The 15,177-nt window shown below is 33.4% G+C and overlaps 3 protein-coding genes and 1 long non-coding RNA gene across 4 annotated transcripts; all 4 read left to right on the plus strand.

Moving 5' to 3' along the window:
- On the plus strand, window positions 1–2,367 carry LOC127101917 (zinc finger BED domain-containing protein RICESLEEPER 2-like). Its single transcript, XM_051039343.1, has 4 exons — window positions 1–54; window positions 155–263; window positions 457–2,256; window positions 2,348–2,367. Exons 1-4 carry the CDS (start codon window positions 1–3, stop codon window positions 2,365–2,367), a joined length of 1,983 nt encoding a protein of 660 aa, XP_050895300.1.
- Window positions 2,368–2,889: 522 nt separating this feature from the next.
- Window positions 2,890–4,075, plus strand: LOC127101918 (NADPH-dependent aldo-keto reductase, chloroplastic-like). The gene is made up of 5 exons (XM_051039344.1): window positions 2,890–2,897; window positions 3,008–3,068; window positions 3,148–3,223; window positions 3,429–3,517; window positions 3,752–4,075. Exons 1-5 carry the CDS (start codon window positions 2,890–2,892, stop codon window positions 4,073–4,075), a joined length of 558 nt encoding a protein of 185 aa, XP_050895301.1.
- Window positions 4,076–5,522: 1,447 nt separating this feature from the next.
- Window positions 5,523–6,064, plus strand: LOC127106120 (uncharacterized). Its single transcript, XR_007795277.1, has 2 exons — window positions 5,523–5,665; window positions 5,750–6,064. It is a non-coding gene; the product is annotated as an uncharacterized LOC127106120 (long non-coding RNA).
- Window positions 6,065–11,547: 5,483 nt separating this feature from the next.
- On the plus strand, window positions 11,548–14,369 carry LOC127108180 (protein KINESIN LIGHT CHAIN-RELATED 1). Its single transcript, XM_051045606.1, has 2 exons — window positions 11,548–13,274; window positions 13,884–14,369. Exons 1-2 carry the CDS (start codon window positions 11,740–11,742, stop codon window positions 14,116–14,118), a joined length of 1,770 nt encoding a protein of 589 aa, XP_050901563.1. The 5' UTR covers window positions 11,548–11,739; the 3' UTR covers window positions 14,119–14,369.
- Window positions 14,370–15,177: the final 808 nt, after the last annotated feature.

Below are 15,177 nucleotides of genomic sequence, written 5' to 3' on the forward strand. Positions count from 1 at the left end.
ATGTATACTGCTATGTATACTGTTCTTTTATGCATAACTGCTATTTACTGCTATGTATAACTGCTATGCATAACTGTTATTTTCTGCTATTTAGTGTTATGCATAACTGCTATGTATACTGCTATAACTGCTATTGCTATAACATTGCTATAAGTTATATGAATTGGACAAGACTCATAACTGCTATGTATATTTCTATAACATTGAGATACTGAAATATGAAGAATATGCAGTGGATACTGAAATATATGCTTACAAAAAAAGTTAGACTAGTTTCTTTTTTAGCAACGAATTGTGATTGGATACTGCTATTGCTATAACATTGCTATAACTGCTATTTGCCAGCACTGTGCTATCACTGCTATTTGCCAGCACTTCTATTGTTGTCTCTATTTTATGAATTGGAACCGTTATTTGTTGATTGGTAGTTCTTGATTAGCTCCTTTGTTATTTCAGTGACTGGTGAGCCTAATCAAAATCTACCAATTAATGAAGTAGGTTCAGCTATGCAACCTATAAAGAAGAGGAAATCTAGTGCAAGTGGTTCTAGGCAAACATCTGCTTGCTGGGAACATTTTATTAGATTACCCGATGACCTAGTTGATGCACCCACTGCAGCCTGCAAACACTGCCATAAAAAATACTTGTGTGACCCTAGGACTCACGACACCACTAATTTGAACCACCATATTTTAAAATGTTCTAAGAAGCCCCTTGTCGTGTCAACTGACTCCACACAAACTATTCTAACATACCCAAGTGTAGATGGTAAACTGGTTCAAGTTAGCTCTAGATTTGACAAGAAAGCTTGTAGAAGTGCTTTGTCAGTTTTTGTAGTTCTAGATGAGCAACCATTTAGTGCAGTAGAGGGTGAAGGGTTTAAATTTTATTCCAAAGTAATGCAGCCCCAATTTACCATCCCATCTAGGCGTACGGTAGCTAGGGACTGTTTTCAGCTATACTTGGATGAAAAACAAAAGTTAAAGGCCTTTTTTAAGTCTGATTGCAATAGGGTAGCACTTACTACTGATTGCTGGACTTCTATACAAAATCTCAACTACTTGACCCTTACGGCACACTTTGTGGATAACGAATGGAAGTATCAAAAAAGAATTATAAGCTTTACCGTAATTCCAAACCACAAAGGTGAAACTGTAGGTAGGAAGATTGAAGAAGTGTTAAGGGATTGGGGAATTAGGAATGTGTCAACCATAAATGTTGATAATGCCACTTCAAATGATGTTGCTGTGACATATCTAAAGAGAAAAATAGCAAATATGAATGGGTTAATGGGGGATGGAGAGTGTTTTCATATGAGGTGTTCAGCTCACATTTTGAACTTGGTGGTAAATGAGGGTTTGAAAGATAAACATTTATCTGTAACTAGTGTTAGAGATGCTGTTAGATTTGTTAAGTCTTCACCTCATAGGGCATCCAAGTTTAAAGAATGCATTAAATTTGCTGGAATAACTTGCAAAAAATTAGTATGTCTTGATGTTTCAACTCGTTGGAACGCAACATATTTAATGCTAGAGGCTGCGGAGAAGTTTCAACTCGCTTTTGAAAAGCTTGAGGATGAAGAGTCGAGCTATAGGGAGTTCTTTGGAAAAGGTAATCCCCCTAGTAATGATGATTGGGACATTGCTAGGGCTTTTAGCGCTTTCCTAAAGTTATTCTATGAAGCAACTAAGACTTTTTCCACCTCTCAAAATGTGAGTTTGCATACTTGTTTTCACCAAGTGTCTGCCATTTATTGTGAGTTAAAGCAAGCCACTTTGAACTTAAATGATTTTTTTGCAAGTGTGGGTGGAGATATGATGGAAAAATATAATAGATATTGGGGAAGTCCTGATAAGATGAACAAGATGATATATTTTGGTATTATTCTTGATCCAAGATACAAGTTGAGTTACATTGAGTGGGCGTTTAAGGACATGTATGGAGTTGGATCAAAGTTTGGTAGTGACTTGGTAAAATCTATAAAAGAGAATTTACAAAAGTTGTATGATTGGTATAAGCAAGCTTATGACCAAGAGCATAATTCCATACAGCCTCTTGGTAGTGGTGGAAATAATGTCTCCAATGATGAAACAAATGCATTTGTTGCCCGTTCATCACTTATGGCTAGAGCCGATGCTTTTGAGCAACATTTAGAGGAGCAAGACTCGATTGATCAACAAAATGAGCTTGAGGTGTATAATTCTAGTAAGTGTGTCAAAAGGGATCCTAACTTTGATATTCTTGTGTGGTGGAAACGTAATTCAATCGAATATCCTATTTTATCTACAATGGCTAAAGATATTTTAGCCACACCAGTGTCTACTGTTGCTTCTGAAAGTGCTTTTAGCACAGGAGGGAGAGTCATAGAAAGCTATAGGAGTTCTCTAACTGCTGAAATGGGCGAGGCTTTAATTTGCACCCAGAATTGGTTAAGGCCTTCTTTTACCTATTTCAAAGATATGAATCTCATGGAAGATTTTGAGCTTTCAGAAGATATTGTAACAGGTGAATTTATTACTGAATTTCTAATAAATATGATGTAATGTTGTATAATTATGCCTTATTAAAAATTGTTTATTTAATTATTTTAGAGTTTCAACAAATGTCTTTAGCAGCAAAAGGAGTATCAGGTGTCTCATCATCACAGTCTCAGCCACAACCTTCGGGTTGTGCTTGAAATGGATGTATGTATATTATTTACTTATTACTTTATTATTATTTTTGTTAACTAATGTTTATGTTGTCCAATTTTCCAGGTCAACTATGTTTTTTGATTTTTTGGAGTCATGCATGATTTTTTGTTGATGGTGATTCTCCACCTGTTTTACTTCAAATTGAAATATTTCATTTGTTGATATTTGTTTACTAATTAAGGCCTTCTTTTAACTAATGTTTATGTTGTCCAATTTTTCAGGTCAACTATGATTTTTGATTTTTTGGAGTCATGCATGACCTATATATATATGAGTTTTTGGCCAGTAAGTACCATTGATCTAACTTACTGAAGTGATGAAACGGTTTATTATCGTCACATTGATTGTGCTCAAGTTTATGGCAACGAGAAGGAGGTAATTCATTGTTTGTTTTCTCAACGGTGATGCGATTTTATGTGTGAGGTAAATGATTAGTTGACTTCTTCTTTTGCAGATTGGCTATGTATTGAAGAAACTGTTTGATGATGGTGTTGTGAAACGTGAAGATTTGTGGATTACCTCGAAACTCTGTGCTGTGAATAATGGTATCGGTATCGGCATCTTCCGATACCGTTTTGTTGGGTCCGTTTTTGCAGTATCAGACGGATTTTTAAAACCGTGGTTTTAGCTAAATGAGTTAATTAATGATGCTGGTAGAAAAATAGTTTTATGAATTTGTTAGTCTCTTCTTTGCTGTTCAGAAACTAAGGATTTAATATGAAGGTCTGTACTGCAGGAATACCGATCATGCTCCGGAAGATGTACCGCCAGCATTGGATAGGACTTTAACAGACTTACAGCTTGATTATGTTGATTTGTATCTTGTATGTTATAACATATCACTCATTCTTTGCATATTCTCCAATTTCTTGCTTGGTTATCTTGTATGCTGCATTACTTAGGGGCTTTTATCTTATTCATTCATCTTTTTATTTTTTATGTTTTCTTTTAGATGCATGTAGGATTTATTTAATCTAATTTCAAAGTCTGGTGGTTTAATAGTTTATTTGGAACATGCTTGATTGAATAAATGGTAACTGTTGACTCTTCCTTTTCAGATCCACTGGCCTGCTCCGATGAAGAAAGGATCAGTAGGTTTCAAGCCTGAAAATCTTGTGCAACCTAATATTGCCAGCACATGGAGGGCGATGGAATCACTTTATGACTCTGGCAAGGCACGGGATATAGGTGTAAGCAATTTCTCCACCAAGAAGTTGGGGGATTTGCTGGAGATTGCTCGCATTCCACCTGTTGTCAATCAAGTCGAGTGTCATCCTTCTTGGAGGCAGGACAAGCTGCAGGATATTTGCAATTCCAAAGGTGTCCACCTCTCTGTGAGTTTTGAAATCTTGAATGATCATTATTTTGTTTCTGCATATTAAATTGACCTTTTTCAAGAAGCCTTTCTGTTAATTGAAAGTACAAACTTGAAATGAACCTTTTGTTCAGCTTTTGCAGGAGTTAAGAACTCGGAACATTCCTAAGGTAGTATTTCTTTTGCTGCAAATGTCAGTTATTACTGCTGTTTGATAATTTTAGATTAACTCATGGGCAGCAACATGGCCATCAATGAACACATATAAAAGCTGAATTAAATTTTTACTGCTGTTATATAAAAATTTTAGATTAACTCATGTTTGATAATACTGCTGTTTGATAACTTTAAATTACATTAATACTGCTGTTTGATAATTTTAAATTACATTAATACTGCTGTTTGATAATTTTAGATTAACTCATGTTTGATAATTTTTGCCCTGTTATGTTTGAAGATGTTCTGAAATTTTTTACTCCGGATGTGTCAAATAGCATTTCAGGAAGACCAAGGTTGGTGACAAATTGATTTTTAATTTAATGTAATTTAAAGTTACTCTTCCCTTCCCTAGAAGAAGAATTTTCAAATATGTACATTCCCTAAACAGTTTTTTCATCGAATCATTGAATTTATTGACTACAATCAGTATATTTCTGGTCATGTCTTGAAAACCTACGTGTATGCTAAATTTTAAATACTGAGTTGCTGCCTGCTTATGCGAATAATGGTCTGTCAAGTGTTTGTACATGGGCTGATCGCGTCAAGTTTGCTCTTCGTTGGACGTCTGTTTTGCATTTCGCTGACACTCCTCCTTAGCTTTGCAATTTCCAATATGCCAGTATGTTTCTTTTTCATTCTTATTCTGTTGATTCATTGTTTACTATATCATGTCATAATCCGGCATCTCAACCTGCCGGATTTGTTAGATCAATGGATTTAAATTCAATGACTCTTGAAGTTTATGATATGATGCACATCTCAACCTGCCAGATCATGTCACAATCCGACATCTCAACTTGCCGGATTTGCAGGAGTTAAGAACTCGGAACATTCCTAAGGTAGTATTTCTTCTGCTGCAAATATCAGTTAATACTGCTGTTTAATAATTTTAGATTAACTCATGGGCAGCAGCATGGCCATCAATGAACACATATAAAAGCTGAATTAAAAATGTTATATTTAGAATATGAATTTTCTTATAGACATTGGATCGATCTATGTGTTTTGACTTCCCTTGTAACTAGAAAATATCAGAAATTGATACTGCAAGCTTATTACCGTGTAACTTTTTAGGTTGGCTATCCCACGCTTAAAGCATTTGCTGAGTTTGTAACTCAATTTGACATGCCAAGTGGAATAAAATTAAAGAAGAAAGATACAGATTCTTTTGAGTTTGGACGGGCCTTTTGCCCTGTTATGTTTGAAGATCACGGTATTTCATTCAAAACCACTTTAATTTTCTCTACATCTTTATAATCTTGTACAAGTTTTTTTACTCAAATTATTCTGATGCAGAAAACATAGTCAGATGAAGTGGCAGATTGGGAAGCATGCAGTTCTGATGAGACGACATGTCCAAATGTTTATGCATCTGAAGGTGTTAAGGATGCTTGTCAATACGCATATAAAGACGCCCCTGAAGATGCTACACTAGAAGGTAGTACTAGTAGTACTCTCTACCACTTCTGCATAAAACTAGATTTATTAGATTTTCTGACTGTCATGAAACAATGTCTTGCAGATGATTACTTTCTATCATGTTTGCCTATCATCAGTTTGCGATTAGCTCAAGGAGGAGTTCGATTGGCGGCAACCCTCAATCGTATTTTTCAGTGATGCAATGCAACAACATTTTCTATTGTAATCTTTTGAATGCATGGTTTTATAGCTTAATAGAACTGGAAGTTTGACGACACTTTGATGGGCTTTATGTAGTTGGTTTGTGTGTTTTGCAACATCACTTTGTTTGCTATTATGCTTGAAGTTAAAGCTTGTTCATGCGAAGGTGTAACTGAATTTGCTTTGTCAGAGGTCTTGAATATATAGCTTATATTATCTGAAACTTCTTTTTGTAGCCATTTTGCCAAGAGGCTGGCTTATGACAAACTCGAATAAACCGCTAAAACAAACCCGCAATCCGCACAAACCGAACCCGTCCAAACCGTGTTGATATTGGGCGGAAATGGGCCTTCATATTTGAACCGTGGGTTGGACTGGGTGAGGGTTTTGGGCCCAAAACCGCCCGGCCCGGCCCGTTGTCCAGCCCTAGCTACCTGAATTACCTCTTTAAGGGTCAAAGCTTCAACCTCAATGACGGATGGAGTACCTGGATCCCATGCCACACCTGTAATAATGAAATTCTCAAGATTATCACGAACATATATAGATATTTTAAAAATGAATGATTCCAAAATAAATATTTAAATAAAATTGGTTTGTATTTAAATCACATTTAAATATTATTAAAAACATTTAATAACAAACTATTCAAAATATTTAATAACAAACTAAAACTAATTTATCTTGGTATGTTAACTTGTTTGAACTTAATGTCAATTTATCTTTGGTAGCTATGCTTATAATTGTCCAAGATGGGAAGTCAACTTCATGATAAGGGACGTGGTTTCAATGATATGAAGTGATCCCCATCATTCCCTACATCTCAAAATAATGTTGTTTAATTTATCAAAGATAATACTAATGTATTTCACACTATTCTAAAACATAATAATTCAATTTACGTATCTAACATAATAATGCAATTTTGAAAAAATTTAGTTATTTTTTGAAAGGAAAAACTAGAATTATCATTTGAAATATGCATCTTATATATTTGTTTCAGTTTAGTTCAACTTTACATGATGGGGTGGAACCAATAAACTTGAGTTGTGACCAATAAATAATTACCATGAACATTCGGATTAGTTAAAGTTGGTATTGATGTTAAAGGGTGAGGTAAAATAAATTGTAATGGTGTAAAGCTTTGAAAAAGACAATTTTTTTTTTTTAAAATTTAAAAACTAGAAAATTGATGTTTAAAAAAAATTATACAATTTTTTTATCCAAATAATAAAATCGATAAAATTAAGTAATGACTTAAGTTTACAAATTAAATTAAATTAATTTTTACAAGTTTTTTCAATATTTTAAAAGTCATAATATTTTCTCTTCTCTATTTATTTTATATCAAAAATATATTAAATACATTATATTTTTAATATAATTTTAATTTTTTATCGAAAGATGTTAGTCTTTTAAATTTGATTTATGAGATTCAACGAAATAAAATTAATGGGATAAATTATTTGAATTTTATTTAATGAAATTGCACATTTTTGATATCACTGTTAGTCGAAAAGTAATTCTTTAATGCCTAATATTATTAATAATTGATATGTTTATAATAAAAAATGAGAATATATATATATATATATATATATATATATATATATATATATATATATATATATATATATTACATACGCTTTTTAAATTTTTAATTATAATATTTGAGTTAATATTCGAGTTTCTCTTTAATATTTTAAGCAAAAGATTCATTAGTGAACAAATGAACGTGGTTCACATGAGGACTAATTTTTCTTGTTATTGTGAGCATTGTCAAGTTGGATTTTAATTTTTAAGTAAGTGAGAAATAAGATCTACATGTGTCGCATATTAATGTGTCTTCTGGTGTTAAAAGCCAGTGAGAGAACTTTGCAGCAAGATAGATATACTTTGAGGACTTAATTTGAACAATTGAAGTCTAAGAGATTAAGCTTTCAGAATAATAACACCTAAGTTAACATGTTAGCTAACAATCCAATCTAAATATTTCTGTATATTAAGGAGTGTAAGGATTGATTGCACTAAATAAAGCAGGACATAAAGTCAAGGGTAGATGACTATAATGACACCTACTACTCTTTCATGCTGAAATATTCCGAAACATGATCCATCTATCACCATGAATCTAGCAAGAAATAAATGGAATATTAATAGTTTCACCCTCTTTCTCTAATTTGTCAGACCATATACTTCTACCACCAGCTACCACATTTTTAACTTTTCTAACCCCATATATTTGAAATTAAAATTTTAAGTTATCCCGGTTTAAAGAAAAATCTCAAAATACCATTTTTTTAAGAAGGGATTCATCTATTTAATGGACAAGTGTATACTGTATTTTACAACTACGAAGGAGTTCGACTATTCATTGGCCGAGAGATAAATATTTTATTATTTTTTTCTGAAATATGCACTCGTCCATTGATTGAACGAACTCTTTCATGACTATACAGCATGCACTCGTCAATTGATTGGACGAGTTCCTTCTTAAAAATAGGGTATCTTAGATGTTTTTTTTCAAACTAGGACATTTTAGGATTTTAATTTGAAAAATGGGATAGGTTAGTAAAAAAGTCACATTCATCACTATAATAGAATATATTTGCAATTTACCAACTAAGTTTTACATTTCTAATTAGAACATGTCATCAAATGTGATAAAATTTGAAGAGGAGTTTTATTTTTATGTAAAATAATACTTCAATTAGGTCTTCTCTTTTTCTCATGTTGTGATGTGATTCTTTCTTCTTTCTTCACATGCTATTTCACTTCTTTTTAAAACCTATAATGTATTCCTTTCCTTTTTCTCTAACTTTTAAAACTCTAAAAATATAAAAACCCCTACTAACATGCTAAACATATCTAAAACTCTTGCTTTTCATTTTGATTTTTTCTTTTCTTAACCAAACAGATTAAATTTGTTAGTACTTTATATTATATTGTACTTTTCTTTTTCCTCTTTTGGCAGTTAGCCCTGTTTTATATAAAAAGGAAATTGAAGATCCATTTTGTTGTCAATATAATTTTTTAATACTTTTTTTTTAATCATTAAATTTATATTTTGGTTTCATGTGACTAATTTTTTTATATATTTTTAGTCATTAAATTTATATTTTGGTTTCATGTGACTATATTTCTTTTATATTTTTTGAATCATTAAATTTATATTTTAGTTTCATGTGACTCTTTTAAGTATTATCACAGTTTTCACCATTTAAAGTGCTGTTACATCAAAATTCTCTTTTTAGGGTGCAGTGACACATACATTTCATTGCCCCTCCTTAATTTTTTCTCTCTAAAATCCATGCTTGAATTTACTAAAAAAAAATCAACCTATAGATATGCAATTTGTTCGATACAATACACCCTCATATAAGTAATAAAAACAATTCTGAAAAATATTAAGAATAATAAATCAAATGTGAATTGAAGTTTCATATTAGTTATAAATGTGGAGATTTGAGCATTTATAAATGAAAGAATTCATATATTTATCATTTTAAGATTTTGAGTAAATATGTTATGTCTCTCTCACTTGTGTATTGCTCTTAGCCTAATTTTGATGTTCCTCCTTATGACTCAACAAATGATATCATGAGCCTTTTTGGTTCGAAAAAAGGAATCATGTCCCGTTGAAACCAAAATACTTAGAAAGAGGTATATCGAAATGTCCAGGAAGATGTGTCAACGACGGTACAAGTGTATGTGGACAAAAGAGTTTCCACTTGAGAGGAAACATTGCGCACTCACAATTGAGGAAAAATGTTAAGAATACTAAGTCAAATGTGAGTTGGAGTCTCACATTGATTATAAATTTGAAGACTTGAGCATTTATAGTTGGAGAATCCACACACTTATCATCTCAAAATTTTGAGTGAATACGCGGTTCTCCTCATGTTGCTGCTACTCCTCGTGACCCAACAAAAATATAGTTTAATTATATAACTTATAGGTGAGAGTCATTTATTATAAAATAGATAACAAAGCAACAATCATTAACTATAATAATAATACTAAATTTTTTGAACATTTATCTCGTTAAATAAACTTTTGTAGTTGTGCAGAGACATCAGATGCAGAGACGCAAATACGAACTTGAGACATTCTATTTGTTCAACTTTAAAGAGTAAATTCAAACCACTAAATTATTTGACTTATAAAAAATAAATTTTTTGAACAACTTCTTCCCCTCTCTAACAACTTCTTTCTCCATTCTCTCTAGATCCAACTAACCGACTTCTCCTTTCTCCTACTCCTTAGATCCAAACAACAACCACTACCGATATAGCCTCTAACTTCGGTGTCACGGCTGGCCGTGACGCCCTTAGCCTCTTTGGGGTTGGTTCTATTCCGGTGAATCTCAAGGGATCTACAAGCGGTTTCAGCCCAACAACGTGATGAGTTTCTGTTTCTCTTCACCGTCGGTCAGTATTCGACAATGATTTATTTGTCAGGATCTGATTCTTTTTTAGTATCATTTGCTGGTGATGTTGTTTTTCCCTTGCGATGTTTTTTCCAGAGCTTTTGGTGGTGCTTGTGGAGGTTCTGTTTTTCCTCTGGTGGTTTTCTTAAATGACAATAGTTTCACCATAACAGCTGATTTACGCTTCTGATGCAGAATGGTGCCCTAACTTTTGATTATAGGATTGTCTTCAGATCTCTTGAGATCTGCAGGTATCAAGAGTTATGGTTTGTCTCTCTGTGCTGAAGTCGAATTAATATTTGTATCAGTCATTGTGATTGATGTTAGATTGTTTTCATATCTGCATTATTCTATTTGTTTGATGTTGGATTATTTGACTCAAAAGAGTTGTCTTGCTATTATGTTTTTATCACGGGGATTGTTGGTTTGTGAATTTATTCGTGTTAGCGGATGATTTATTCAACTACTCGATGATTCATTCAACTACTTGACAAATAAAGACTCAAACATGATTTTTTTCTACTATTTAGTTTTTTAGATCACTGTTATTTTATATGACCTCTTTATATACCTTCTTTAGAATAATTATGTAGTTTAACTAGTTTGGTTATTATTCCCTTGCTTTATAATTTCTTTTCTATGTTATATATTTGTCTTTATAAAAAAAGAGTACAAATATCTAACACTTCATTGAAAAAAATCTTTTAGTAATATTTAATTTTCTTAAAAGTAAAATAAATAAATCTTACATCAAATAAAGTATATTCACAAAATAGGCTATTAATTAATAATTAAAATTAAATATATTTTTAATTCCATATTTTTGTTTAAAAAATTTTTTTCTCTTAATTTTCAAAATAGGTGTTTGGTCAATTTTATTTTAGAATTTACCAAAATATTTAATCCAACTTTCATTATGTAACTAACATCATAAATGATTCACCAAATTCACCTTACTTAGATTTTTTTTTGAACAAAGCTTTCCTAAGATAAAAGTGATATATTAATATTTCAAAAAATTTAGGTCAAACAAACATATTTGTTAATTTAACATTTGACATCATAGTTCTCAAAATTGATTTAAGCTTATTTATTCACATAAAATTATAGACCAAACTATGTTACAAATTTTATGAAAAGGAATTAAAAAGTCAATTTACTAAAAATTAACTCTGAGACCTTATCCAAAAGAAAAATTGAGAAAATTAAGAGACACTGTATTTAACCTTCATAAACAAAGCATAGGTATAAAAGATGAGAGACTAATGAAATGACAAAAATAACCCTGACAGGTAGATTTGAGAGACGTTGAAGATGAAGCAACAACACAAGTTAAAGAACGAAAACTCCATCACAGCTTCCACCTTCTCACACCATAATACAAAAGACATCTCATCTCACATTTCGATTCTTTTAGTCCTAACCGTTTCCCACTTCTCATCCATCCTAATCCAAAACTCACCATGCCAGGTCTAGTTTCCCCAGGCGGACCTCCGCCCCGAATCACCGTACCCGAAACCCCACCCCAAAGATCCGACTCCGCCAAAACACCTCCCTCCCCATCACCACTCCCCAAAAAACCACCCTCTCCTTCTCCATCCTCCCGCTCCAAAAAGAAAACACCAGAAACCCCAACCAACAGTAACACTCTCCTCTCCGAAGCCTCACTCGATAACCCAGATCTAGGCCCATTCCTCCTTAAAGTAGCCCGTGACACCATCGCATCCGGCGACGGCCCTGCCAAAGCCCTAGACTACGCCATCCGAGCTTCCAAATCCTTCGAACGCTGCGCCGTCGAAAACGAGCCCAGTCTCGACTTAGCCATGAGCCTACACGTCTTAGCCGCGATTTACTGTAGTTTAAGCCGCTTCGAAGAAGCTGTTCCTGTTCTCGAACGCGCGATCCTTGTTCCTGATGTCGAACGCGGCGCCGATCACGCTCTCGCTGCTTTCTCAGGCTATATGCAGTTAGGTGATACTTTTTCCATGCTAGGTCAAGTTGATAAATCGATTTCTTGTTACGATCAAGGTCTTCAGATTCAGATTCAGACGCTAGGTGAAACGGATCCGCGTGTTGGTGAAACGTGTCGGTACTTGGCGGAGGCGAATGTTCAGGCGATGCAGTTTGATAAAGCGGATGAGCTTTGTAATAAGACGTTGGAGATTCATCGGGCGCATAGTGAGCCTGCTTCTCTTGAGGAGGCTGCAGATCGGAGACTCATGGCGTTGATTTGTGAGGCGAAAGGAGATTATGAGCCGGCGCTGGAGCATCTTGTTTTGGCGAGTATGGCGATGATTGCCAACGGTCAGGATACGGAAGTTGCTTCGATTGATGTAAGCATTGGGAATATTTATATGTCTCTGTGTCGATTTGATGAAGCTATATTCTCTTATCAGAAAGCGCTCACCGTGTTTAAATCGTCGAAAGGGGAGAATCATCCGTCGGTTGCGTCTGTGTTTGTTCGCTTGGCTGATTTGTATCATAGGACTGGGAAGCTTCGTGAATCGAAATCTTATTGCGAAAATGCGCTTAGGATATACTCGAAACCGGTTCCTGGAACTACCGCGGAGGAGATTGCTGGTGGTTTGACGGAGGTTTCGGCTATATTTGAATCTGTCGATGATCCGGAGGAGGCGTTGAAGCTGTTGCAGAAGGCTATGAAATTGTTGGAGGATAAACCTGGACAGCAGAGCACGATTGCGGGTATAGAAGCGCGGATGGGAGTGATGTATTACATGGTTGGGAAATATGATGAGGCCAGAAGTGCGTTTGAGAGTGCTGTGTTGAAATTGAGAACCAGTGGGGAAAGGAAATCTGCGTTTTTTGGTGTTGTTTTGAACCAAATGGGATTGGCTTGTGTGCAATTGTTTAAGATTGATGAAGCTGCTGAATTGTTTGAGGAAGCTAGAGGAATTCTTGAACAAGAATGTGGACATTGTCATCAAGATACTCTTGGAGTTTATAGCAATCTTGCAGCAACTTATGATGCAATGGGAAGGTATAAATATAATTCAATTCCCTTTCTCATTTTAACATTTTAATGATTGATGCAAGATTGTTACCATGTTTGGATAAATAACTTAACTTACCATGTATAGCATAAATAACTTAACTTAACATGTATACCATAAGTTGTATCTATAACAAAAGATAAAATAAGCTTAAGTTTCTTTTGTATAAGCTATATCTTAGAGAGTTCATAAAAATAAGTTATGAAAATAAGATATAGCTTATACAAAAGCAACTTAACCCTAAACTGTTATAAGTTGAATCTGTTATATAGCTTATACAAAAGCAATTTAACCCTAAACTGTTATAAGCTGAATATGTTATGCTTAAACAAAAGCCGTTTCATAAATTCTCCCAAATATTTTCACAAGAGGACATGTAAGTAGTTAAGCTAAATTAAGCCAATCTAAGATATAGCTTTTGTATTCCTTAGAGAGTTTATGAAAATAAGTTATGAAAATATGTTATAGCTTAAACAGAAGCTGTTTCATAAGTTCTCCCAAATATTTTCACAAGAGGATATGTAAGTACATAATCTAAAGAGGCTATTTGTATTGTTTGATGTTAAACTAACCCTTTGTGTGATGGCATGGTTCAGGGTTGGAGATGCAATTGAAATCTTAGAATATGTTCTAAAATTGAGGGAAGAGAAGCTTGGAATAGCGAATCCTGATTTTGAAGATGAGAAGCGTCGTTTGGCTGAGTTGCTGAAAGAAGCTGGAAAGACAAGAGACAGAAAAGCAAAATCTTTGGAAAATCTAATTGATCCAAATTCAAAGAGGACAAAGAAGGAGAGTACCAAGAGGTGGCCTGGTTTGGGGTTTAGAATTTAATTAACAACCACGTATAATTTTTTTACTCGCATATTATTATGATATATTGATTTGAATGCACATTCTGTAACATAGGATATATCTTTGTATAGCTTTGAATATGTAATTTGGGAGCATCCCTGTTTTCTTGATGTTTGTTTCCTGCATCTGCTTTTCTTGTCTTATTCTTATTGTATTGTGACCTTCTAAATGTACCCCAAAGTTCCATTCATGTTGTCCTTTTCTGGAAAATATTGAAAGTAATTTTTTTATTCTGAGTGAATAAATTTTGATGAGGGTGTCTTGTCTTGTGTGTAAGCTAGCTCCCACAATTTTGTTCTTATTTGTAGCCTCCAAATTATACTTGGTTGTGCTTTGCCTATTTATGGTAATTATGAAATGCATTGACATGTTAAATTGACAAATACCACAGAAATTAACCATGATTCAGGTATAGTACTGTTGCTGGAAAATCACCTAGTTTTAGTTCTCTTAAAAGGAAAAAACCCTAGTTTTAATTTTGATAATTCTGTCTCTCCATCCAGCCATTTCAAGTTAACTCTTAAAAGGAAAAAACCCTAGTTTTAATTTTGATCATTCTCCTGGTTTTACATGTACTCTACTGGTTTTACAAATCCTAACTTCAAATTAAAATATATTATTGAGGAAAAAATAATTCTATTAGAGAACAACTAAATATTTCAATTCAATCCGGAATCAATTCGGAGACTCCAAAGTCCAAACATAAAACTCATCACAAGCTTATCCTTTTTGTGGGTCTTTTCCATTTCTCAGAAGCGATCTTAAACATGGTTTAGTGGTTCAACCAAACGGTCCCATTTTTAAAAGGCGATCTTAAACATGATCCTAGCGGTTCAACTAAATGGTCCCATTTTTAACAGGCGCCAAAGAAAAAAAAAGTATAAGCATTAATTGATTCTTTTCTAACAAGGACATGGAATTGTACTGTAATCAGAAATTTATCTAAGAAAATTGTGAAAATGTAATTTGCTTTGTTATTTTTATATAATAATATTTTTTAAAATATTATAAAAAATTTAAATCTATTTTTTTAAATTA

Source organism: Lathyrus oleraceus, chromosome 7 (assembly GCF_024323335.1).
Source record: "Lathyrus oleraceus cultivar Zhongwan6 chromosome 7, CAAS_Psat_ZW6_1.0, whole genome shotgun sequence".
In the NCBI taxonomy this organism is placed as follows: domain Eukaryota; kingdom Viridiplantae; phylum Streptophyta; class Magnoliopsida; order Fabales; family Fabaceae; genus Lathyrus; species Lathyrus oleraceus.